General features: G+C 41.7%; 2 protein-coding genes and 1 pseudogene across 7 annotated transcripts; 2 read left to right on the plus strand and 1 right to left on the minus strand.

Annotated features, from left to right (window-relative positions):
* Positions 1–260: 260 nt before the first annotated feature.
* LOC139548102 (protein Wnt-11-like) lies at positions 261–8,482 on the plus strand (annotated as a pseudogene).
* Positions 8,483–10,375: 1,893 nt separating this feature from the next.
* On the minus strand, positions 10,376–14,447 carry LOC139548103 (putative nuclease HARBI1). 6 transcript variants are annotated; one of them, XM_071357472.1, is made up of 12 exons: positions 13,752–14,447; positions 13,360–13,430; positions 13,096–13,272; positions 12,944–13,005; positions 12,775–12,861; positions 12,646–12,687; positions 12,404–12,577; positions 12,289–12,324; positions 11,636–12,190; positions 11,451–11,566; positions 11,243–11,354; positions 10,376–11,148 (listed from the first exon to the last, which is right to left on the minus strand). In XM_071357472.1, the coding sequence occupies exons 9-12, from the start codon at positions 12,105–12,107 to the stop codon at positions 10,778–10,780; spliced, it is 1,071 nt and encodes a 356-aa protein (XP_071213573.1). In that variant the 5' UTR covers positions 12,108–12,190; positions 12,289–12,324; positions 12,404–12,577; positions 12,646–12,687; positions 12,775–12,861; positions 12,944–13,005; positions 13,096–13,272; positions 13,360–13,430; positions 13,752–14,447; the 3' UTR covers positions 10,376–10,777. The 6 variants fall into 6 exon arrangements, with proteins under 6 accessions (XP_071213573.1, XP_071213576.1, XP_071213570.1 ...); XM_071357475.1 differs by having other exon boundaries at positions 13,752–14,283; XM_071357469.1 differs by having other exon boundaries at positions 11,636–12,324; positions 12,404–12,687.
* A 5,292-nt stretch (positions 14,448–19,739) lies between these two features.
* On the plus strand, positions 19,740–25,905 carry LOC139548104 (microtubule-associated protein 6 homolog). Its single transcript, XM_071357476.1, has 3 exons — positions 19,740–20,950; positions 22,057–22,282; positions 23,997–25,905. Exons 1-3 carry the CDS (start codon positions 20,199–20,201, stop codon positions 24,192–24,194), a joined length of 1,176 nt encoding a protein of 391 aa, XP_071213577.1. The 5' UTR covers positions 19,740–20,198; the 3' UTR covers positions 24,195–25,905.
* The last annotated feature ends 1,779 nt before the right edge of the window (positions 25,906–27,684 follow it).

A 27,684-nucleotide genomic window follows, 5' to 3' on the forward strand; every position in this document is an offset into this window, starting at 1 on the left:
TCATTATTTGCAAGTCTGTTTTATGACAACTTTACAAAAAAGGTAATACCATTTCCCTCCTTTATGATACAAGCACAAGTCTACCAGTTACTGTGACCTGCCCATGACCTCGCGTAGAGGCGGGAAGATGATACCAAGATACTGTAATGATATAATGTTGCAATTTTACCGTAGTCTACGTTATTGCTAGGATGTCAGTGTTGTCTTGAAATTATTTGTGAAAATCCACAAGAGGGCAGTCCACTCTCAAAAGTGTCAAAGTACATATCGTCATCGCGAAAGAGCCATAGGCCTAGTAATGGCGTCTTTTTGTAGACACTAATTCCGCAATGGTTCGTTTATGTTTTTATATAAACACCGAAAATAAGATCTGCGGTAAATTGATGAAGGTCATGTTAACGGACTGATATCATCGCACAGAACAAAAGCTCTTATAAACCTTGTGTTAAACTCGGACCTTATTTTTTGGCATTTATCCCAAAACACTGCTTTTCGAATTAATTTTCCCCGTAGGAGTGGTTGAATGAACCAGAGGCAACTCATTTCCGTTTTTTAGGACTACAACTGGCGAGATGGTAAATTTATTCACATTATTACAGAGCAAAATTACCTGTTGGAAACAATTCTGATAATAACAAGAATTTGTAATATGTCTTGGTAACAACCTTAATATGGTGTTTTAGTATGTCATCACTTAATTGGGCGAGAGTTATGCATATGGAGCTAGTTGACAGCTTTTTCTGTTTGGTATGTCTGTCATCACACGGAGCCAAGAACTAAGCGTGCACAACTGTGATCTCCAAATACGTTCACTTTTTAAATGGGATGCAAGCAGGTCAAGCAAGACAGTTCATTCTAGCGATTCAGTGAACCGTTCATTTTCCACCGGTTTTATTTTCTGTCTACAGAGGAAATTAAATGAATAGGATATTTATCTAAATGTTTTCCTGGTGGAGGAAATCCACAGTAAAGTAGGAAGCAACATTGTTATTTGGATATATTAAAAAAGATTGCAGATAAATGAATGATTATCAATGCTAAAATGTACACTCCAGGATTTATTCTGGTAATAAGAACAAAATTCTGAACTTGATTGTGGAATTTATTTTTATATCCGTATTTGAGCAGAAATAATAAGTAAAGAGGCACAAACAAGACATGTTCTATGATATTGAAATGAACCACACTTTTTTAAAGATTCAACGCTGACTTCTGGAATAACAACGAAGAGCTACCTCCACTGCCTGTTCTGTCAGTTCCTCCACATCACCTTCCTCAAACTATGCACTGGAATCAAGTGGCTGTAAGCAAATCAATCATTCTCACTAGCTCCATGCAACTTTCTAACTAATCGTCATCCTGATAGGCTACTACTTGTAACATGGTAGGAAGCTTCAGGTAAAATATTTTATTATTGTTCATGTACATCAGGGATTAGCCCGCGGACCAATATATATAAAATATATACACTACCAGTCAAAAGTTTGGAAACCTACACCTACTTTTTCTTTATTTTTACTATTTTCTACATTGTAGAACAATAGTGAAAACATCAAAATGATGAAATAGCACATATGGAATCATGTAGTTACCAAAAAATGTAAAAACATATTTTATATTTGAGATTCTTCAAAGTAGCCACCCTTCATGACAGCTTCGCACACTCTTGGTATTCTCTCAACCAGCTTCACCTGGAATGCTTTTCCAAAAGTCTTGAAGGAGTTCCCACATATACTGAGCACTTGTTAGCTCCTTTTCCTTCACTCTACTGTCCAACTCATCCCAAACCATCTCAAATGGGTTTAGGTCGGGTGATTGTGGAGGCCAGGTCATCTGATGCAGCACTCCATCACTCTCCTTGGTCAAATAGCCCTTACAGAGCCTGGAGGTGTGTTGCATCATTGTCCTGTTGAAAAACAAATGATAATCCCACTAAGCGCAAACCAGATGGGATGGTGTATCGCTGCAGAATGCTGTGGTAGCCATGCTGGTTAAGTGTGCCTTGAATTCTAAATAATTCACAGACAGTGTCACCAGCAAAGCACCATCACACCTCCTCCATGCTTCATGGTGGGAACCACACATCCGTTCACCTACTCTGCGTCTCACAAAGACATGGCGGTTGGAACCAAACATCTCAAATTTAGACTCATCAGACCAAAGGACAGATTTCCACTTGTCTAATGTCCATTGCTCGTGTTTCTTGGCCTAAGTAAGTATCTTATTATTGGTGTCCTTTAGTAGTGGTTTCTTTGCAGCAATTCAACCATGAAAACCTGATTCACTCAGTCTCCTCTGAACAGTTGATGTTGAGATGTGTCTGTTACTTGAACTTTGTGAAGCATTTATTTGGGCTGCAATTTCTGAGGCTGGTAACTCTAACTTATCCTCTGCAGCAGAGGTAACTCTGGGTCTTCCTTTCCTATGGCGGTCATCATGAGAGCCAGTTTCATCATAGTGCTTGAAGGTTTTTGCGACTGCACTTTCAAAGTTCTTGAAATTATCCGCATTGACTGGCCTTCATGTCTTAAAGTAATGATGGGATGGACTGTTGTTTCTCTTGGCTTATTTGAGCTGTTCTTGCCATAATATGGACTTGGTTAAAGTTAGAGAGGGAGATATAAGTCTCCAGCTTCATTGATTTTTGCAATTCGTTACAGTCATTGGCTGCAGATAACTGGAAGGAAAGGCGGTCAAAGCAGGTGTTGGCTTTGGGGATGACAAGTGAAATATACCTGTTGGAGCGTGTGCTACAGGTGGGTGTTGCTATGGTGACCAGTGAGCTGAGATAAGGCGGGGCTTTACCTAGCAAAGACTTATATATGACCTGGAGCCAGTGGGTTTGGCGACGAATATGTAGCGAGGGCCAGCCAACGAGAGCATACAGGTCGCGGTGGTGGATAGTATATGGGGCTTTGGTGACAAAACGGATGGCACTGTGATAGACTACATCCAGTTTGCTGAGTAGAGTGTTGGAGGCTATTTTGTAAATGACATCACGAAGTCAAGGATCGGTAGGATCGGTAGGTACGTCTCCTGATGTACTGGCCTGTCTCCTGGTAGCGCCTCCATGCTCTGGAGACTACGCTGACAGACACAGCAAACCTTCTTGCCACAGCTCGCATTGATGTGCCATCCTGGATGAGCTGCACTACCTGAGCCACTTGTGTGGGTTGTAGACTCCGTCTCATGCTACCACTAGAGTGAAAGCACCGCCAGCATTCAAAAGTGACCAAAACATCAGCCAGGAAGCATAGGAACTGAGAAGTGGTCTGTGGTCACCACCTGCAGAACCACTCCTTTATTGGGGGTGTCTTGCTAATTGCCTATAATTTCCACCTTTTGTCTATTCCATTTGCACAACAGCATGTGAAATTTATTGTCAATCAGTGTTGCTTCCTAAGTGGACAGTTTGATTTCACAGAAGTGTGATTGACTTGGAGTTACATTGTGTTGTTTAAGTGTTCCCTTTATTTTTTTGAGCAGTGTATGTATATTTGAGTAGGTATACATTACTGTAACAATCTTTTACAACCGGCTACAGTGTAACACTGAAAATGCAAAAGGCATAAACCTACTGATGGGATATTCATAGTAGTGTGTTGAGCACATCAGAGTGTTGTTGGTTGGTAGACAGCTCTATTCATATGATGCGTGTGTGTTTCATTTTGATGCAAAAAAACATTTTGGAGAGTGAACAGTTGACAGCAGTTTGCTTTTGCTAGAGATTTGTAGAGTTTTGTGTTTAGACTTTTGGGAAAATGGGCCAAAGATTCAGCAAACGTGTGGAAAACTGTAAGAAGGAAAGAAATTCCGCTATTTTAATTTTAACAAGGCACACCTGTTAATTGAAATGCATTCCAGGTGACTTCCTCATGAAGCTGGTTAAAATAATGCCAAGAGTGTGCAAAGCTGTCATTAAGGCAAAGGCTGGCTACTTTGAAGAATCTAAAATATATTTTGATTTGTTTAAGACTTTTTTTGGTTACTACATGATTCCATATGTTATTTGATAGTTTTGATGTCTTTGCTATTATTCTACAATGTAAAAATAAAGAAAAACCCTTGAATGAGTAGGTGTGTCCAAACTTTTGACTGGTACTGTATGTTTTATGCAAATAAAATAGGAACTCAGTCGGGGTCTCAATTTACTGTTGAGATAGAATAATAGAATATACAAGGTGCAATTTAGAAATGAGGTTGTACATCAGCAGTCACTCAATTAGCCCATGTCAGCAATTTCTTTGTAGATTGGTAAAATTAGTCTAGCAGCCAGTGATCTAAACTTGTAAGCATGTTCGACTTACCAACCGGGGTGGGGCCCATTGATCATCAGTTATCATATTAAAAACACCCTATGGCAAAATGTGTAGAATTGCAGGAAATTAACTGTAAAACTGCACATTTTTCTCCCCGCCCCATGGCAAAATAAATAGAATTGCATGAAATTAGTTATAAAATTGCTATATCTTTTCTGCAGCCCATGGCGAAATGTGTAGAATTGCAACGAACTTGCTTTAAAACTGCAACATTTTCTCTACGCCCCATGGCAAAATGTGCAGAATTGCAGAAAATGAACTTTAAAACATTAAATTGTTCTCTGCGTTGTCACGAGAGGGACAGGTAAAATATTTTGCTCGCAAGGTGGGGGGTATGGATGTGGATACACAGTCACACGAGCCACTGCTGCCGCTCATAAATTCAGTTTTTTTGTGGCCCCCACCCCCACCAAAGTTGCCCATCCCTGATGTACATATGCATTTGCTTTAATAAAGTTTCTAATTAATTGGAGAATCCCATTGAAAAAGTTGTATAGCCTGCTGAATTGCCTCTGTAAGTGTTCAGGAGAATACAATTCCAGATGTGAGTTGAAGCGAGGGGCTTAAGTACCCTGAACCCTGCCAATGTAGAACAGATCCTCTTATAACACCTGTCTCTCCAAATGTTTAAATCAGGTTTAACACCCCTGTTGACAGTTATCTGGGTCTGGACACCACCCTCTTAAACTAGATCCTGGACTTCCTGACCGGCAGACCACAGGCTGTGAGGATTGGCAACAACACCTCCTCCACGCTGACTCTTAACACATGGGCCCCCCAGGTCCTCAGTCCTCTGCTGTATGCCCTGTTCACCCACGGCCACGTGGCTTTGCACGACACCAACTCCAAGTTTGCTGACGACACCACGGTTGTAGGCCTGATAACCAACAACGATGAGTCCATATCAATGAGACTGCAGTAGAGAGTCACGAGTTTTACATGTTTAGGGATCCACATCACAGAGGACTTGTCGTGGACCAACCACCACACTTGTCAAGAGGGCGCAACAGCGTCTCTACTCCCTAAGGTGGCTGAAGAAATTTGGCATGACGCCCTGGGTCCTCTCCCACCCATCCAGGACATCTACTCAAAAAGGGACGCGAGGAAGACATGCAGCATTATCAAGGACCCCACACACCATAGCCCCAACCTGTGCTCTCCCTTACCGTCGCTCAGATGGTATCTGAGCATGAGGTCTGATACCAACAGGCTCAGAGACAGTTTCTATCTACAAGCCATCAGACTGCTGAACACTTGAACTGGACTGACCACCTGTTCTGATTCTCCGCACCTTAGCACAAATGCACTCACTCATGCACACACCCACACAGACATACACACACACATATACTGTTCATTCATGCTACACACACATCACAACTGCTGCTACCAGACTCTTATTATACTGCTCAGTTTATACACTGCCCCACATCCCCCACCTCCTCAATACACGTGTAAATATTGGACTATAAATTGTGCCTTCCTGTATTATACTTATTCTAAAAGGTTTATTATATTCTACTGAGCCATTTACTTTATGTATTCTTATATTTTATTATTTCTTATTGTTGTTGCATTGTCCAGAAGAAACCTGCAAGTAAGCATTTCATTGGACAATGTATACCATGCATATCCAGTACATACGACTAATAAAAACTTGAAACTTGAGCTGGTGTCTCTCCTCCTCATAGGGCTCTATCCCAGTTGTCCTTCAATGAAGGCCAGCCACAGTTGCAGGCAGCTACAAGGTCCGTGGTCCTCTCAGAGGCAGCTGTGCCGCAGCCACCTGGAGCTCATGCCCACCGTCATCAACACTGCACAACAGGTGAAGAGAATCTGCCATGATACATTCAGTAACATGCGTTGGAACTGCTCCTCTGTAGCATAAGGGCCAACGTTTCCTGCAGACCTCAGCAGAGGTAGAATTCCACATTTCCAATCCTTTAAAGCATCCTTCCATCCTTCCGCATTTTAGATTATTGTTTTTTCTCTCTCTTTCACTTATCACTCTTTTTTCTTGTTTTTCCTTCACTCATGATTATTTATTCTTAAGCTCTATGTTCATGCCTGCATGCATGGCTATTGCACTTTGTGTGGGAGTTGGATGGCATATCATCTAATAAAAATAGTTTCCATTGCCTTAGCAGCTTGGTAGTCAGATGAAGTTGGTATCTCAGGAGACCTAGTACTTGCATATCTTGGGATGGGTCGGTCTGTTTTTTATTTATTTTATGGCCCCTGTGTATTCTGGTCATAAATGTACTATGCCACTCCTACCAGTGCTGTTGTAAGATAAGTTTGGAGAATAACCCTCTTACTCTTACTGTATTTAGGGCACAAAAACATTGAAGTACCTCTAAGAGCACACAAAAAAAACTCCTGTTGATCTGAAATATGTTTCAGGAACCAGGGAGGCTGGGTTTCTCTATGCCCTGTCTGCAGCAGCTCTCTCCCATGCCCTATCCCAGGGCTGCTCCACTGGGGCGCTGTGCTCGTGTTCGTGGGGTGTGAACCCAAGCAGTAGCTCTGAACCTGGCCTCTGCTGGGGTGGCTGTCCTAACAACCTGCACTACGGCCTCCACATGGGAGCAACGTTCACTGACACACCCATGAAAGCCAAGAGGTCACGACCCCAGGCCAGCACACTAATGCACCGCCACATGTTGTGATTTATGGTACCCTGCATCTAGCAATTTACAAAATTTTACAGTATGGTTTATTACTTGGTATTTACAAAGGAAATTGAAGTCAAGTGTCTTGTGGAAGGGAACAACAGCTACAGTATGGTCATCCTAAGATTTACATGTTCAAGTTTTTCAAAGGAACAGTTGAGGAACAAGGGACATTGATAACCTTTGACTGATTGTGTGCATGTGCGTGTGTGTGTTTCAGGCTTTGAGTGAGGCTCTGCAGGTGGTGTGTAAGTGTCACGGCTTGTCTGGCTCCTGCTCAATCAGGACCTGCTGGAGAGGTCTGCAGGACCTGAAGCTGATTGCCAAAGCTCTGAAGACTAAGTACCTGTCTGCCACTAAGGTGATCCCGCGGTCCGTGGGGGTTAGGACGCAGCTAGTGCATCGAGATATTGGCATTCGGCCAATCAGAGACAGCGAGCTGGTGTATCTACAGAGCTCACCGGACTTCTGCATCCCAAGATGGATGCCAAAATGGGCTCACTGGGTACTCCATTCAGGTTAGTGTCCAGTCAGTAGTAACCTTCAGGGCCAAACATTAGCTTGGTGTGTAATAGGTTACATGACAAAAATTGGGAATTTGTACACGGCTGTCTACAACCTTAACTCAAATGCATTAAGCCAGGTGTCAGTTGTAAATATTTTAGCTGCTTGTTTCTTCTTTTCTCCATAGACAATGCAACGAGACGTCGAGTGGCAGTGACGGCTGTGATCTGATGTGCTGTGGTCGAGGCCACAGTCCTTACACAGTGTGGCTAGTGGAGAAATGCCACTTCAGCTTCCACTGGTGCTGCTACGTGAGTTGTAGCACATGTCACAGGACAGTGGAGAGACACGTTTGCATGTGAACTAACCAACTCTTCATCTTCATCTTAACCCAGGATTGAAATCAAAGAACTGTACCAACAATGTTTTTACTTTCAGCTCTTGCCTAATATAAATTCTGACGAACAACATTCATTACATTTCAGAATATTTCTATCACTGGGTATTCTATGAATATTGCCAGGGATGTGTGTTTATAAAGAATTATTCATATACTGCTGTTATACCATCAATATAATTTATTAGCATGCATCTTTGATGTATTGACTATATCTTTGTGGGAATGGAAATCCCTCGGGAATCCCTAAAGGGTGTATAATATTTGACTTATGTTTTTTATGTGGAACAGTTGAAACAGGAATTTAAGAGGGTTTCAGGGATCTGCACTTCTCTTATCTGTAGGATGATGAAGTCTCATTTTATACTCCCTTTTTGTAACCTGAGCAGTATTTGGTCGATGTCTGTGACCGGAAGACTGGGAACTTCTGTAGCAAGTATACAGCAGAGTATTTGCTAGGACTTAGCTGCCACTAGGCTACAAAAACAAACTTAATATACTATTTGAAAAACTTGTTGTTTGTATGCAGAATTTAAATATATCACACAGTATGTTGTATATAAAAAAACAATAAAGTATATTTTGCAACATTTCTGTTTTATTTTCTAATCCAAATATCTACATGGGTGTAACGATGGGGAGGTGAGTCGGAAGCAGGTGCAGGTGAAACGTTTTAATAAAACAACAAAACTAAGAACACGACACTAACATAAGGCAGTACGCTGAGACACAAGAACAATACCAACTGGTGAGTGAACCTGGGAGAGTGACATATAAAGGGGAGGGAATGATGAAGGTAATGGAGTCCAGGTATGAATCATAATGATTCACAGGTGTGCGTAATGATGAATCCCAGGACCGGTGGTTAGTACTCTGGTGACATCGTACGCCGGAGGGGAGGAGCAGGAGCAGACGTGACAATGGGACTGTTTTTTAGTCAGTCTATTAGCATCAGTTTTATTTGGAGTCAGTGAAAAGGAATAAGGCATTTTTACTCTAATAGCTACTGGCTTCTATTGCAGTCTTGGAGCTCCCCTCTGTACTCCTTTGCAACCAGAGGTCTTCTCTGACACAGGCCGTAAATTATTTTTATGGACACCACCACTACACAAGTGATCCCTTCCATGAACAAAAGATGGTTCTATGTGGAACATCTGTCAGACATATTCCACACCAGATCAGAGCTACATAACATATGCCTACTCAAACCACAATTTCGTAGTAAAGTCAAGTGCCATCTCTTTTCCCATTTATTATAATCTCCTGTTGTGCAATAAAAAATGCATCCATTTTCCAGAGGCCCAGAGTTTGTCTTATATTTCCAGGTAGCTCCTTTCTTCTTATGTCCTTCACTTCTACATTTTCCTGCCCCCTGTTTTCTTTATTGCATTGATAATTTTTTTAATTTTTTATTCTGTTGGTAGATTCTGAAAAGCTGTGTAAAGCATTCTCCAAATGAATCATGCAAATGAGCATTTTATCATTATCATTTTTGAAATAATACTTTAATTATTACTGTAAAATATTATTGTAATATTACACATTCTTGCCAGTTACATATCTAGCCCTCCTTATTAGTCTTCCTCACTGCTAATAGAATTAGTAGCATAGCATAGCTATGCATAGCATAGCTCTACCGAAGTCAGCCCCTCTCCTTGTTTGGGCGGCGTTCGGCGATCGACGTCACCGGCTTTCTAGCCATCGCCGCTCCATTTTTCGTATATCCATTTGTCTTGTCTTGTTTCCATACACACCTGGGGCCTGTTGCACAAAACTAGGATAAGGGATTAAGCCAGGATATCTTGGTGATCCTGGCTCAATTGATCCGTAATCCGGTTGCACTAAAGATGGATAGGGGGCAGGAGGATATGTTATGGTATAAATTACCATGGAGATTTATTCTGTGGAGCTAGCCTGCTCCAGACCAGGCTAAATTCCAGGATCTATTTAATCTCATCCCTAATGTCAGTCAGCAGTCACCACAAATGGAAACCAATAGTTATTTCACTGCTCACTATACATTGTTATCACATATAACTAGACCCACTGTTATTATTTAAACATTTGTGATCATTAATTTCAATGATTTTGGATAAAAAATGATTTTTAGATGATGTTGCTATCATTAGATAATTTACAGTTTCCCATAGACTATAAGGCTATATATAAAATGATAGAATATTAGGGCCACAGAGGGGAAAAAAACACAAGTCATAATATTGTAACCAGTTGTTTTAAAGGAGGACAGTTGTTAAAATGACAGATGTGGGGCATTTCGTGAAATTGTACTTCAGTATGGTTTCATAAACAAAGACATGCTGATGTGCCAGAATATTAAGTATCACATTGTCATAAGTATCAAAACTGTAAAAACAATATGTAGCTTTTCTGCAGAAAGAACCAGCCTCATAAATTTATGACTTTATCCTTTTTCTTCAGTGTGGCCCTAGTACTCTGTCATATAAACAAATACACATTCCATATGAATATAAAAACACAATGTGTAACATTATGTTCCTTTATTGAATAAGGACAAAACAAAGCAGGTAAACCATCAGCTCCTTTCGAAACTGAAGTCACAGTGACTCTACAAGATGGAAAGCACAGAATCCAAGCATATTATACAAAATGATACATACACATTCAAAGGTCTGTATATAACACACCCTGCATGTCTGCACACTAAAATAAATGCAGGACAAATCCATACACATCAACTGAACAGACAAATGAATGGATGCAGTAGCCTCCCTGCAGCCTTGTATTACACACAGTATACCGCACAAACATCATAAGAGGCCAAATTCGTCAAAAAACGAACCCAAAAAAAACCAAATTCCTCTGCCACCGCAGGACATATTTAACCAAAATTGAAAGCACACATACTAACTAAAATAATTCAACACATATTGGTCCCTCAGCAGCCGACCACTGTCGTCATCAGGGAAGATTGCCGGATTGTCCCAGTCCATGGCTGGTGGCACTCTGGGGGCCCTCTCCTTCCTCAGGCAGGCCACATTGTGGAGGACAGCACAAGCCACAGTAATATCACATGCCCTAACAGGGCTGACCCTTAATTTGTGAAGGCAGTGAAAGCGTGCCTTCAGGAGGCCAAAGGTCATTTCAACTCTGGCCCTGGTCCTGGCATGGGCATGGTTGTAGGCCTGCTGTGCTTCCTGGGGGTCTGTGAAAGGTGTCAGGAGAAAAGGCTGGCAGCCATACCCCCTGTCTCCCAGCAACACACCAGAGAATTCACCTGTCAACACAAAATCTCATCATTACTACCTCATAAACACAGTGATATTCTTGACACAGCCATGATGGTTATAAATAGGGGTTGTGTGGCTTACCTTGTGATAGGCACTGATAGATTTCAGAGGCCCGAAAGATTCTGGAGTCATGGACTGAGCCAGGCCATTTTGCCACAACATTGCTGATCACACAGTCAGCATTGCAGACCATCTGAAATCATAAGATGAGGAATATTACACCAATCAATGCACATCACTGGCAATGCAGAGTGTTCGTCAATGGACAATATCAAAAAGTTATGTTCACCTGAACATTAATGCTGTGAAAGGATTTCCTATTCACAAAATCGGCCTCATGGGCACCTGAGGGGGCTTTTATCCTTATGTGTGTGCAGTCCACTGCACCAATGACATTGGGGAAACCTGTCACACAAAGTAATGAGTATCCTACTATGTGTTAACAGTTGTCCTGTAATTTGTAGATCCTCTTACCTGCAATCCTATAGAACTCCTCTTTGATGTCACAGAGTCTTCTGTGGCCAGGGAAGGAGATGAAGACATCTGCTAATGCTTTGATAGCCAGACACACACTCCTTATTGTGCGGCAAATTGTGGCCTTGTTCAGCTGTTCTGCATCCCCCACTGAGTACAGGAAGGCTCCACTAGCAAAAAAGCGCAAGGCCACACAAACCATTTGCTCCACACTCAGTGCATGGCTCCGTGCAGTGCGGTGCTTAATCCTGGGACCCAGTAGTCTGCATAGATACCTGATGCCATCTGCAGAAAACCTGTATCTTTCATATAGATGGTCATCAGGGAAGGCCAGTGGGTCCAACCGGTCCCTGAAGACCCTTTCTCGCCTGAAGGCTCTCCTCAGCACAAGTGCTTCTTCATCCACCACATCTCGCACGAATGGGCATGCCATTGTCAGAGCAGAAAGGAACACACAATTTTGGGCCTTCATATAGGCTAGTGGCCACACCTGGTGCTGGGGGGGTGGGCAAAAGAGGGCGATGCCTTATAACGATGACTTGGTTGTACTGATTGCTGGGAAAATAAAAAAAACCTTAGAAAGATGCCACCGTCCTGTGTGCTCACAATAAGAGCTCATATGTCATGGCTCACTTGACTTTACGAGAATATACCTAATTTTTATTTTGAGCTGTGTCATCTTCTTGGAGCTGGGGGAGGAAAGAAAAATAATGATTAATACATTTGTGTTACAGTTAGCATACAGTGTACATTGAAGGCATATCTCACCTCCCTCTCAAGTTTTTTTATTTCAAGGTCCAGTTTCCTAATTGTCCTCTTTTTTATTTCGGACTCCAGTGCAAGATTTTCCATCTTTTTCTTCTTGTACTGAATGTCTATGTCTGCCAGTTCTATTTGGCGCCGGAGGTGGTTGCCATACAACTTTCTGATAGCTTGTGAGCTCTGTGAACACAATACAATTAGCGCAGCTGGAATTTGGCAGGATGTGGTGTCCTTTTATTAATACGCACTATGTTGCCAGGCTGGTTTTCCCACTGTATAGCATCTGGGTCCTGTAAAAGAAATTAGATTTTTTGATTTTGATGAGGACTCCTCACCATTGTAGAGTAAATAGTACTTTCACAGTCTTAACATGATACCTCATGCCTTCTGGAATCCAGAGAGATGGTCTCCTCCTCATCATCGTCTCCATCATGTGCTGTTGCTGCTGCACTGGGGCCTTCACCCTATCACATTTAATCGGATTCATATTGAAGCTAGTAGACAAGACATGCCAGGCCTACAGTATGCCTTTGATGGAGTACTCACTGGATCAGCATCGTCTGGTGCTTGTGCTGGTGGCTCTAACAGGAACACAGTGCTGCCAGACACTGCAAGGCAATAGGTAAACCAAAGTCAGACAGTCCAAATTGATTCAATATGAATGTGGTTGTATCCCATGTAGAGATGGAAGGACATACCTTGAATGAAGCGGGTGGCATCTTGGGAGGAACCTATGCTCGTCTCTTTCCCCCCAGGGATCCCCTCTAAGACGGGCCTGCCTTTATTTAGCTCCAAGGCCATGTCCTCTGCTGGGGTAAGGTCAGCCTTTGGTGACCCACCACCCGTGCCTTGTCTGTGGGTATTCTTTTTCACTGCTAAAACAGTACAGACAATGCGTGAGCAGGCACCTTCTGGGTACAATATATGCTTGTGCTTTGTTAAATATTAGTCAGGGACCATACCATTCTGCAGAATGTTCTTGTATTTGATTTTGACCTGCTGCCATGTCCGTTTTGGCCCGTTCATGTTTAATCTACACACACACACACACACACACACACACACACACACACACACACACACACACACACATTTAATGGAGTCACACTGCAAAAAATTACTTGGTATTTTTGTCTTGTTTTCAGTAAAAATATCAAAAAATGTATCATAGCTTTATACAGTGTGATGGAGTTACTTTACACAATTTCACTCATATCTGCAGTGCATTTCAATTAAAAATTTAACCGTTTCATAATTACAGTACAACTGCATTTTTGGAGATGTGAATTAAATATTTGAATTGTAATTGTGATGTTTCAGCGGAGCGGTGAGTGTGTAATTGTGCACTACTTACGCATTCAGGCGGTCTGCAATACTTTGCCACGCTTTTTCTCTTTGCTTTATCACTGTGGCGGTGTTGCCTTTCTTCTTAATTATATCTTTTACCTCCTCGTATGCCTCCATGAGGATTTGTGCTTCCGACGGGGAAAAGTACGCGGCTCTAGTTGCCATGGTAAATCAGTTAATCTGTGATCTGTGGCGGGGTCTATTTGAGTGAGCCGTGAGCGCGCACCTATCCAGGATTGGTTTCACCTGGCTTAATGAATCCGTGTCTGCTCATCCTGGCTTGGTCTTTGTGCAACCAATTAAGCCTGGACGCACATGTTTTGGCTTCATTGAGCTCAGCTGAGTCATTTATCCCGGATGTCTTAATTCTACTTTTGTGCAACAGGCCCCTGGTTTTTGGTAATTTCCCCAATTAAGCTACTTGTATTTAACCCTCTGTTTCCCATCATGTTTTGTGTGTAATTGTTTTCATGTTAGATGATGTTAGTTTACGCGCTCTACTTTTATGTTCCGTTTTTTGAGCGCGTTTCATTCATGTAGTGCTCTCGTTTTTTGGAACTATAATAAAAGTGCGCCTGTTCATTACAATCTGCTCTCCTGCACTTGACTTCGCCTCCAATACACCATCCTGTGTCACGACTTCCACCGAAGGTGGCTCCTCTCCCTGTTTGGGCGGTGCTCGGCGGTCGTCGTCGCCGGTCTACTAGCTGCCACCGATCCTTTCTCCTTTTCTTTTGGTTATGTCTGTTTTGTCTTTTCACCTGGTTTCATTTTGGTTAATTAGGGGGGGTATTTATCTCGACATTTCCTTTGGGTTTTTGTGCGGGATTGTTTTTGTTTCCTGTCAGTTTGGGTTGCGTTTTTCGCTAGTTCATGTTTTACAGGTGTTTTTCCCTGGACTGTGTCTTAGTGGGTTTATTGGCTACTGCTGTAGTCAGGTGTCCTGTGATTTTTGAGCTGGTTGATTAAACGCCCTTTTCATTCTGAACTTGTTTCTCCTGTGCCTGACTCCACACCCACATCTCCTTGGGGAGTTCTGACATCCTGACAGTAACAGCCTTGTTCTAAAATGGATTATATTTTTAAAAAATCCTCAGCAATCTACACACAACACCCCATAATTACTAAGCAAAAACTGTTTTTTAAACATTTTTACAAATGTATTAAAAATAAAAAACTGAAATACCTTATTTACATAAGTATTCAGATCCTTTGCTATGAGACTCAAAATTGATCTCAGATGTATCCTGTTTCCATTGATCATCCTTGAGATATTTCTACAACTTGATTGGAGTCTACCTGTGGTAAGTGTAATTGATTGGACATGATTTGGAAAGGCACACACCTGTCAATATAAGGTCCCACAGTTGACAGTGCATGTCAGAGCAAAAAAACAAGCCATGAGGTTGAAGGAATTGTCCGTAGAGCACCTTTACAGGATTGTGTCGAGGAACAGATCTGGGGTGGTTACGAAACATTTCTGCAGCATTGAAGGTCCCCAAGAACACAGTGGCCTCCATCATTCTTAAATGGAAGAATTTTGGAACCACCAAGACTCTTCCTAGAGCTGGCCACCCGGCCAAACTGAGCAGTCGGGGGAGATGGGCCTTGGTCAGGGAGGTGACGAAGAACCCGATGGTCACTCTGACAGAGCTCTACAGTTCCTCTGTGGAGATGGGAGAACCTTCCAGATGGACAACCATCTCTGCAGCACTCCACCAATCAGGCTTTTATGGTAGAGTGGCCAGATGAAAGCCACTCCTCAGTAAAAGGCACATGGCAGCTCGCTTGGAGTTTGCCAAAAAGCACCTAAAGACTCTCAGACCATGAGAAACAAGATTCTCTGGTCTGATGAAACCAAGATTGAACTCTTTGGCCTGAATGCCAAGCGTCACGTCTGGAGGAAACCTGGCACCATCCCTACAGTGACGCATGGTGGTGGCAGCATCATGCTGTGGTGGATGTTTTTCAGCAGCAGGAACTGGGAGACTAGTCAGGATTGAGGCAAAGATGAACGGAGCAAAATACACAGAGATCCTTGATGAAAACTTGCTATAGAGTACTGAGAACATCAGACTGGGGTGACGGTTCACCTTCCAACAGGACAACGACCATATGCACACAACCAAGACAATGCAGGAGTGGCTTCGGGAAAAGTCTCAATGTCCTTGAGTGGCCCAGCCAGAGCCCGGACTTGAACCCAATCGAACATCTCTGGAGAGAGCTGAAAATAGCTGTGCAGCAACGCTCCCCATCCAACCTAACAGAGCTTGAGAGGATCTGCAGAGAAGAATGGGAGAAAATCCCCAAATACAGGTGTGCCAAACTTGTAGCATCATATCCAAGAAGACTCGATGCTGTAATCGCTGCCAAAGGTGCTTCAACAAAGTACTGAGTAAAGGGTCTGAATACTTATGTAAATCTAATTTTAAAAAATAAAAAATAATAATCACTAACATTTCTAAAAAACAGTTTTTGCTTTGTCATTATGGGGTATTGTGTGTAGATTGATGAGGGGGAAAAACTATTTCATACATATTAGAATAAGGCTACACGCTTCAGCACTCGGCGGTCCCGTTCTTTGAGCTTGTGTGGCCTACCACTTCACGGATTAGCCGTTGTTGCTCCTAGTCGTTTCCATTTCACAATATCAGCACTTACAGTTGACTGGGGCAGCTCTAGCTGGGCAGAAATTTGACGGATTGACTTGTTGGAAAGGTGGCATCCTATGATGGTGCCACGTTGCTAGTCACTGACTTCTTCAGTACGAGCCATTCTACTGCCAATCTTTGGAGATTACATGGCTGTGTTCTTCGTTTTATACACCTGTCAGCAACGGGTGTGGCTGAACTAGCCAAATCACCAAATTTGAAGGGGTGTCCACATACTTTTGGTGTAGTGTAACTGCCTCACTTACCTCGTACCCCTGCACATCAACTCGGTACTGGTAGCCTGTGTATATAGCCAAAATATTGTTACTCATTGTGTATTTATTCCTTGTTATTTTTTATTTTTTTATTTTTTATTTTTCTCTCTGCATTGTTGGGAAGGGCCTGTAAGTAAGCATTTCACTGTTAGTCTACACCTGTTTACAAAGCATGTGACAACATTTGATTTGATTAGACTTACTAGCCCATGCTGCTGCTTGCTTGCCTCCAAACGGACTCTCCAATGCAGGATGACATAACACCCTAGCAGGATGAGTTAGCTTAATCTTTTTTTGGCCTCCTCAGCAATGATGGGTGCTGACGTTATCAAAGTTTGAGTGCTTCTTACAGTCCACCTGTCACGACTTCTGCCGAAGTCGTTGCCTCTCCTTGTTCGGGTGCTCGGCGGTCGACGTCACCGGTCTTCTAGCCATCATTGATCCATTTTTCATTTTCCATTGGTTTTGTCTTGTCTTCCCACACACCAAGTTTCAATCCCATTCATTACCTGTTGTGTATTTAACCCTCTGTTTCCCCTCATGTCTTTGTCAGAGATTGTTTTTTGTCAGTGTTGTTTATGGTTGTATAGGTGCGCGACGGGTCCTCGTACCCATATTTATTTTATGTATTTACATATTAGTGTATGGTGAATGTTAAGTGGACATATATTAAAAGACTCCATTTACACTCCATTTGACTCTCCTGCGCCTGACTTCCCTGCCACCTATACACACGACTCTGACACCACCCAGTTTTCCTTTGATTGTGGTTGGCTGCTTTGGGGAACTTATACTTTAGTTTTTGTAATTCTCTTTTTATTAGAATGTTATTTTCTTTTAACAGGGGTTTCATAGACAACCAAAGCGTACCACAAAGACTAAGTACAATAAAAGGAATAAGGATACAGCAAAACATTATACAAAAAGGCAGTCATAAAATAGAGAAAAAAATATATACAAACATAATTATAACATGTGGCATTTATGGGAGGACTACATAGGACCACAATGGAGACCAGATTTTCCTAAATGTATCAGACTTCTGGTGTAAATCGTAGGTACGTTTCTTGGGATAGAATAGCAGAAGCTTGAGAAAGCCACATTCTCACAGACGGTACTTCAGGTGTGGACCAAATCAAAGCAAATTTCATTGGTCACATACACATGGTTAGCAGATGTTATTGCGAGTGTAGCGAAATGCTTGTGCTTCTAGTCCCGACAGCGCAGCAATCTCTAACATGTAATCTAACAATTCCACAACAACTACCTAATACACACAAATCTAAATATAGGAATAAGAATACAGTGGGGCAAAAAAGTATTTAGTCAGCCACCAATTGTGCAAGTTCTCCCACTTAAAAAGATGAGAGAGGCCTGTAATTTTCATCATAGGTACACTTCAACTATGACAGACAAAATTAGAAAAAAAATCCAGAAAATCACATTGTAGGATTTTTAATGAATTTATTTGCAAATTATGGTGGAAAATAAGTATTTGGTCACCTACAAACAAGCAAGATTTCTGGCTCTCACAGACCTGTAACTTCTTCTTTAAGAGGCTCCTCTGTCCTCCACTCGTTACCTGTATTAATGGCACCTGTTTGAACTTGTTATCAGTATAAAAGACACCTGTCCACAACTTCAAACAGTCACACTCCAAACTCCACTATGGCCAAGACCAAAGAGCTGTCAAAGGACACCAGAAACAAAATTGTAGACCTGCACCAGGCTGGGAAGACTGAATCTGCAATAGGTAAGCAGCTATTCAGAACTTGCACAATTGGTGGCTGACTAAATACTTTTTTGCCCCACTGTATTTCTTAATTCCATTCTTTTACTTTTAGATGTGTGTGTATGGTTGTGAATTGTTAGATACTACTGCACTGTTGGAGCTAGGAACACAAGCATTTCGCTACACCCGCAATAACTTCTGCTAAATATGTGTATGTGACCAATAAAATGTGATTTGATTTGATGAGCAATGACAGGTAGGCTATCCATCAATTCCACTTCTAGTTTCATTGATGGAAACAAAATGCCTAAACGCATTATAAGCCTCATATTGGCTCATCAGATAACTTTCCCACATGATATGAAACCCGAACAATTGTGCAATTTATCCTTTCCCAAAGCCTATCTAATATGTCCCTCCATTATAATTGGTGTTACTCTCAGCCATGTGTAGATGTTTTGAATAATGTACTGGTTGTTCCAACTATTTGTAGCTTTTTCTATCCCTCTGTGTTTCTGTTTGTTCCCAACAGTGTTTCTGTGACTGATATTTGTGACCTTCACATACTCAATAAAGTAGGAAAGCACATTGAATCACACCCCACTACCCTCAAGCACCATAGGTCTACTCATAATTATTCAGTATTGATGCTATAACTAAAGCCTACTCACAGAGCTTTAGGCTATACATATACAGGTAACTGCCAAAAATAAAGGAAACACCAATATAAAGTGTTTTAATAGGGTGTTGGGTCACACCACGAGCCAGAACAGCCTCAATTCACCTTGGCATAGATTCTTCAAGTGTCTGGAACTATATTCGAGGGATGTGACACCATTCTTCAGTGAGAAATTCCATAATTTGGTGTTTTGTTGATGGTGGTGGAAAACGCTGCCTCAGGCGCCGCTCCAGAATCTCACATTAGTATTCAATTGGGTTGAGATCTGGTGACTGAGACGACCATGGCTTATGGTTTACATAATTGTCATACTCATCAAACCATTCAGTGACCACTCATGCCCTGAGGATGGGGACAATGTCATCCTATGGGGACATAGCCATAGTAGCCAAAATAATGGCAATTTTTATACATGACCCTAAGCATGATGGTTTTAATTGCTTAATTAACTCAGGAACCACACCTGAGTTCGTGATACTTTGTATCCCTAATTTATACTCAAGTTTTTCCATTATTTTGGCAGTTAACTGTACATCTCCCGCCATACATTCTAATTTATAGTATGTGAGTGTTGAGGTATGCTATACTGTACACTAGACCGACGTCTGCCGTGTCTGTACATCATCCACGGGAAAGGGAGGGTTAACCAGGCAGCATCTCCTCCCTCTTTGCGGCCTAACGGTGACGGACCCAGGTGACAGTTCACCGTGCAGACCCCGGGCATCTTCTGAGGTTTCTGGAACGTAGCGGGGTGGGGCCCCTCTGATGCGCAACCAGAAAGCCGATACAGACCGCGAATGCAATGGCAAATTCAGTCTATTTCAGTTGAAATTATATTAGCTGTGTAGAACTACTAGCCTACAAAGGACTTTCCTCATTTGTATTATAAGGCTCTTCAATTTCTTACCATCCAGCAAGCATCGTAGGATTTCTGAAAAATAGAGACATAGGTAGACACGTACATTGTTCTGACTGGACAGAATCTGAGTGGGCGCAGGGAGCATCATTTTCCCGTCTCTGGTCCGTGAGTAGGACGTTCATTCAGGCCTCTCATCAGTAGCCTAAAACGTTGATTCAGATTTTAAGTGCATAGGTTATTATATATCCATCGTTGATTATGGCCTGGCCGTGCATCACACGGGCTTGCTGCATTAACCGCTTCTGGAGTGAGTTAGACAAAGCGGACATCGCTGTGCCTTTGGTTTTCACGAAATATTCGGATGTGGCTGAGGTGCAACATCTCCACCCTCAGCCCCCATCTAGACAGACGAGGACCGGCCCCATCACCATAGAAACCCAGCCTTCTCACAGTGAACAGGAGGCGGCGGCGGCGGTAAAGGCACCGCCCGCGACTGGTGCCGCATCAGGAAAACATGGCTGTAGTGCGTCTGTGATGCGCCAGGATTTCAGGGAATGGAAAGATATACGCCCGGAGCCCAGCTGCAAACCCAAGAATGAATATCACCCCTCCGCGACACCTTTCCACAACGTAACACAGTATCAGAAGGATTATAAGCCATGGCCTGTCCCGAAAAAGGGAGACCACCCCTGGATCCCCAAACCCAGCCCAACTGCCTCCTTCGATGCCCAAGAACGGGGCGTGGGGACCACAACGAAGCATGCAACTACAGAGCACGAGAGCGGTGTGGAGAAGAGTGAAATTGAAGAAAAGGTGCAAGAGAAAGTATCCAAAGAGAGGAAAAAGAAACCAGTGAAGAAGGAGAAAACTGTAGAGAAGAAATTGAGTGCCAAAATGGAGGTACAGCCACCGGCAGATGTCACTGTGGAGGGGAAAGGAAGGGCAGCAGCAGACGCGCTGAACAGACAGATTAAACAGGTCGTCTCAACTGGCACTGGCAGCTCTTATAGGTGAGAATCTGACTACAGTGGGACTATGTATTTCATTGAATGTTTATTATTGAATTACAATATGCACACATGTTCTGCCTCTGAAATATAATTTTTTTCACAGTTTAAATATGTTAACCCTAAATTAAACATGAAATGTAGACCACAAATAACTTTATTGTGGAGCCCAAAAGTATTTTAATAAAAAGGCCTAACACAATATTTTGTTTTGTCTGGACAATACTCAATGTACAATTTATTACACAACATGTTAATATATCATTGCAGTAACTACCTAAATACATGCATCAATTATTAATCAATTTATTTAAATGTTGTGCACATGTTGGTAAGCTAAGAACATATTGTGCACAACATCTAAATACAATTGATTAATAATTGATGCATGCATTTTTGGTAGTTACTGTACTAGCAGTCGCAAAGCCAAGATGCATGTAGCCTTCAGTCTATTGACAATAAAACACACATCATCCCTACTGGGCTATATAATCTACTCAAGAAAGCCCACTCAACCTCTCCATCATGAACTGTACATGTCCGTTTTTTTCTAGATTCTTCCTAAATGTTTTATTTTTGTGAGATATTTGATCTAACATACAGTATGTTCTCTAATTTCAGTGTCCTGTGATCTAATATTGTCATAGCTGCTGCAGCATTGATTTCTCCCCGTTTCATCCTCCTCTATGGTTTTACCAGATCAATACAGTAGCACATCATGTCAGGGCCAAGGCAGTAAAGGAGCTCTGTATATCCCTAAGGCCTCTCTGGAGGGGCTCTCCCTCATTTGTTTCCCTCATTTTTGACCACTGCATGGTCAATTTGTTTTTGTGTAAAATGTGTAGAATGTTTTGCAGTTGTCATCTGTGGGTGAAAGGAACCAGCCCTGTGTTGTAGTTACTGTAATGGGGAGTAAAGTGACTAACGAGTCATGCTACCCTCCCTGTGTAGACTTCGGCTGTAAATCTGATGAGTCATTTCAGTCCATTTCCTTCCACAGATTTTGGGCAACAACATTGTTTGTCTGGGATTCATAATAAAACTAAGTGATTTTTTTTGATGATGAACAGTGGAACTAATGCTGAGTTTGCTGATTCATTGTTTTTCAGAAATGAGTTCAAGGCGTACAAAGATGTGAAGCCAGTGAAGTCAACCAAGCCCCAGTCTCAGTACAAACCGCCTGCGGATGACAAGGACAAGTCCAGCCTGGAGACCAGCTACAGTGCCACCTATAAGGGGGAGCAGGCTAAGGTGCAGCCCACTGACAACAAGCTGCTAGAGCGCAGGAGGATACGCAGCCTGTACAATGAGCCGGGCGGCAAGGAGACCACCAAGGTGAGCCCACATCAACATGCATGTGACAATGAACACTGACTATTTTATGTTAAAATGTGTTTCTAATTGCACAAAATACATGTTCAATTTCGAGTTTTCAAACCCGTTGCTGTGACGGGCCAATTCATGTTTATGTCTCAGTGAAAATTAGGGTAAATCCAAATAATGCTAATTAAACTTCAAACTGCATTAGTTACATTGGACATGGTTGTTTTCATGTATATGTTCTACAGTAATAACAATTTAGATCATGAAATTTGATTAGGAAATTCTACATATTACAAACATCCCTGTAGCCTGTTTCATGGTCCTGTTAGGCGTGTATATGGGAGGCGAAGTAAAGTGCAGGAGAGCGGAGTATATTAAACAGGCGCACTTTAATACCGGTCAACAACGACAGCACATAAAACATACTAGTGCCACAAACACGGTCTATAACAAAAGTGCAGCGCCTGACAAAATAATCACGTAACAATAAACAATTACATACAAAGACATGATGGGGAACAGAGGACTAAATACATGTAGATTGATTGGGGAATGAAAACCAGGTGTGTATGGAACAAGACAAAACAAATGGACATATGAGAAAGGGAGCGGCGATGGCTAGATAGCCGGTGACGTCGATCGCCCAACGCCGCCCGAACAAGGAGAGGAGCCGACTTCGGCGGAAGTCGTGACAGGTCCTAATAACTTTGTAATGTTGTACAGTGTAAAGTCCCAGAATAACTTTCTAAACTACAAAATTAAGATAAGCATTAGCACATCACTAAACTTATGTAATCAATCAGAGTTAATTAAATCTCCACATGCATGTTTGTGCGCGGTAGGAACGTCTCATGTGTCTGCATGCTGTGTTTAAATGGCCCCTCCATCTCTCACTCTTGTAGGACTGTTCTGAGACTGAGAGCAGCTCTATTCTAGATCTGCTGTAGTCAGGTGTGTTGTCAATTTATTCTGGAAGGCATGGAGGTTGACCTCAAATTAACTCACACCTTGATTAATGCACCTTAACCAACAGGACTAGGGTCACACTAGCCACCAAACTGCCAAACAATTCAATCCTTCAGCAAAGCTGTCAGCCACATCCTCAGAGTTTGTACTGCCTCTCTCAAGACCACCAAGAGAGCTTGGATTCATTAAATTAATGTATTGTTTTCCATGACATTTCACCTCTCAGTCCTTTGGTTTGATTGGTGTCAGGAGAGGCACCTTCTACAAAGGGAAAATAGCACAATTTTCTTTACAAAAAATCATAATTTGTTGAATTTGACCAAAAATATAGTCTCGTCCCAGGGAAAGGGAATACGATTGTGCATATTATGTTAGCTGTTCATAGACTAACCCCAACTTCATACTGTAAGTTTTATTTTAGACACAACCGTTTTTTCTAAACAGAGATTTTGTTCTAACCACGCATTGCAAATATTACCAACAAGATGGTGACATTTGCTCTTTTCTTTTTATTTGATTTTAGTAACAGTATGTAACTGTATGTATTGCATGCTCAGAATAAATATTTACTGTAACATCTCCAGGAAATGAATTGCCAGTGTTCACCTTAGAGATTCATGAGCTCTTTGTTTCATTGTAGCATACAGTATCAGTCCAAAGATGATACTGTAACCTGTACTGATTACATTTTGGCTGCGTAGTTTACCTACAGTTTTAGGAAGATGTCAAGTACAAAATGTCTTCCTCTCTGCCTCTGTAGGTGGACAAGACAAAAACCAAAGCAAAAAAGACAACGACAAGGAGCAAAATGGCGAAAGAGAAGACCATCGCTGGTGCACTGTCAACCAAGAAGAAAACCTCCACGAGCACCAAGCCAGACGAGTCCAAGCCAGAGGGAGGCGTTATCTCAAAGAAGAGCAAAGAGATAAGCAATAGACTGGCTGAGTCAAAAAAGTAAAAACAAAACATCTCTGCACTACTTTATTTAGGGAATTAAAGGCTGCCTAATGAATTAGAGGGCTCTCATCCATTTGGTCTATCTCTTTCTCTCTGTATTTTCCTTCATGTTCCTCATCTCTATGTATACGCACTAGATGTGGAGCTTTTAAGTTGACATTTTGACGTTTTCACCAGGCTGTCGTTTAACTATAGTGCTTTGTGCGTGTCTGTGTGATCGTGTGTGTGTGTGTGTGTGTGAGTGTACACTTACTCTCTCTGTTATAAGTTCAGCACAGATTTTGCACAGTATTTTGTTGCATTTGTCAATCTTTTGTAGAAAGAAAACCATTGTAAAACAGAGTCATTGATACACATAGTATACGTAGAGAACCGTATATGGCTCTTAAATGGCTGTTGAAGGCAGTGAGAGGTTTTGATTATTTTTCTGACTATCTATCCTCATAGTGGTGATGGACTGTCTCTGTTCTTTTCCATCTCTTAGACTGCAATGACTATCTGGTCTCTGCAGATATAAAATCTTAATTACTGTAGCGTTTCCTGGTTACAGTGACTCCACTCTTTGGACCTAATTTTCATTTAATTATTCGGGAAGATATCTGGTTTCATCAATTTGGTTGCTAAGGAACCAGCTGAACTGTAATGTCATTTCTACAGCTTGCATGCAAGGCCCTCTTTCTGGTTGTATAGTAGCATTCAAGTATCCTATTCCCACGGTCACAATCTAGTTTGTAATTGAAATCATTCATGAGAAATCAAAGGGGGCAAACCATTTCCAGAATAACTGCATGTGTAGTGATAGTCTGATCTCATACCATAAGTGTCTACACAAACAAACAACAAAACTGTCACTGACTTACAGTACAAAAGATGGCACGTAGTATTCTAGTGCCTATTGAAGCTGTTATGTCAACCCACCAGCTTTGTAGTTCTGCCTTCACACACGTGGTTCTACTGCCTTCTTCAATGTGAGAACCACTTTGTCAACTTTCCAGTTATTTGATACAGTATGAAAACTGATGTATTTCTGATAATACACCCCTCTTTAATGATATGTTGTTATTTTATCCATTACAAAGCTGTGATGCTATTTGTGTGCAAAACCATGTATAGTGTTAAAAATGAGCATATGTATGATATAGGAAATAGGATTTTGTATTTACTCAATCACCTCCACTTTCTTCAATGGGCTCAGTAGTTCGGTGTAAAAAGATAAGATGTGTGCCAGGATTAGAAGATCAAAATCGCTTTTTGGAACATGCAGCTGCCTGTCTGGAACCATTGATATGAGATCAATTCACAGTGAATGTGAGTGCTACTCTCACCCTGTCTCTCTTATGTCTGTGTACCTGCAGTCCGCCAGTGTGTTACAGTATGTGGCAGTCCTCCTCCCATATGCTGTTGTGCGTCTGCTACTGTCTATTGTATCCCCAGACCACCTTGCTCTCTGCTGCCTGTCAGGGTTCAGTGTGTTAAACCTCCACAGCCCACCGGCTCCTAGCGCCTGCCCCCCAGTACAGTAACTAACGTGTTGAGCACACCACACCTCGGTGCTATGACACTCTGAACTATATGCTGTCAGTTTGATGCTAATGTACTCAAACCGTGTGAAATGATGACAATATGATGTCATATACTGCAGATGTGTTGTGCTTGTGTGCTTGTATTCTCAGCTTGCTCTGAATGAACTGATTAAAAATGTTGAAGCAGAATCTGAATGTTGTGATTTATTATCATGATACAGTATTAGTTAATGTACCTATCTTGAAGCCTTGAACTGGCACATAGACACTCTCTCAGACTCCTTGAGAAGATGTACAGTGCCCTCCACTTATATTGGCACCCTTGGTAAATATGAGCAAAAAAGCTGTATGAGCTTTATGAGCTGTAAAAAAAATCTTTGCTGTTTATCCTCTTGGTCTTTCATTCAAAAATATTCACAAAAAATCAAACCTTTAATAGAAGTAAATTGATTGAAAAAATGTATGTGAAGTAAATGAAATAAATATTTTTCTCCAAAATGTGTGCCACAATTATTGGCACCCCTAGAAATTCTTATGAGTAAAATCTAACTGAAGTATATTTCCATTCATATTTTACGTTTTTAAATTCACCTGAGTGATTAGGATTACTTAAATGGTAAGCCATGACTTCCTGTTTCACTGGGGTATAAATATGAGGTGACATACAGGTCAAGTTCCCATAGTCATCCATCACTATGGGAAAGACCCGAGAATACGGTAATGATGTGCGACAGAAGGTTGTTGAGCTGCACAAATCAGGAAATGGCTATGAGAAAACAGCTCAATGGTTGAAAATGCCCATTTCCACTATCAGGGCAATAATTACGTTTAAAGAAACTGGAGATGTTAACAACCGGCCTGGAAGAGGATGTGTGTCTATACTGACCCCACCCACAGTGAGGAGGATGGTTAGAGTGGCCAAAAAATCTCCAAGGATCACAGCTGGAGAATTGCGAACGTTAGTTGGGTCTTGGGGTCAGAAAGTCTCCAAAACTACGATCAGACACCACCTACATAACCACAAGTTGTTTGGGAGGATTGCCATAAAAAAGCCTTTGCTGTCATTGAACAACAAACTCATGCGCCTACAGTTTGCCAAACGTTACTGGAACTTTCAATGGGACCGGGCTCTATGGTCAGATGAGACCAAAGTATAGCTTTTTGGAAACAAACACCAAAGATGGGTTTGACGTAGACAGAAAGATAGCCATGCAGAAAAGTACCTCATCCCCACTGTGAAGTATGGTGGTGGATCTTTGATATTGTGGGCCTGTTTTCCTTCCAAAGGCCCTGGACAACTTGTTAGGATACATAGTATCATGGACTCCATCAAGTACCAGCAGATATTACATCACAACCTGACTGCCTCTGCTAGTAAGCTGAAACTGGGCCTTGGTTGGATCTTCCAGCAGGACAATGAACCAAAGCGCACCTCAAAATCATCACAAAAATGGTTCACTGACCACAGAATCAAGGTTTTGCCATGGCATTCCTAGTCCCCTGGCCTAAACCCCATATAAATCCCATGGGATGAGCTGAAGAGGAGAGTTCACAAGCGTGGACCTCGGAATCTGAAGGATCTGGAGAGATTCTGTATGGAGGAATGGTCTCAGATTCCTTGCCATGTGTTCTCCTATAATGCGTAAGGAGGTTGGAAAAGACTCAGAGTTGTTATCTTGGTAAAGGGAGGTTGCACAAAGTAGTGAATGAAGGGGTGCCAATAATTGTGGCACACATATATAAAAAAAAAAGTTTTATGTTAAGAATACATTTTTTCTTTAAATTATTTTACTGTAATTAAAAGTTAGATTTCTGTGAATATTTTGAATGAAAGACCAAGAGGATAAACAATAAATATTTTTTTTAACAGCCTGTTTTGCTCATATTTACCAAGGGTGCTAATATTAGTGGAGGGAACTGTATTTGTGATTTTCATGACGCTACAGAGACTGAGTGAGAGCTTGCCAA

This window comes from Salvelinus alpinus, chromosome 21 (genome assembly GCF_045679555.1).
Source record: "Salvelinus alpinus chromosome 21, SLU_Salpinus.1, whole genome shotgun sequence".
Lineage (NCBI taxonomy): Eukaryota > Metazoa > Chordata > Actinopteri > Salmoniformes > Salmonidae > Salvelinus > Salvelinus alpinus.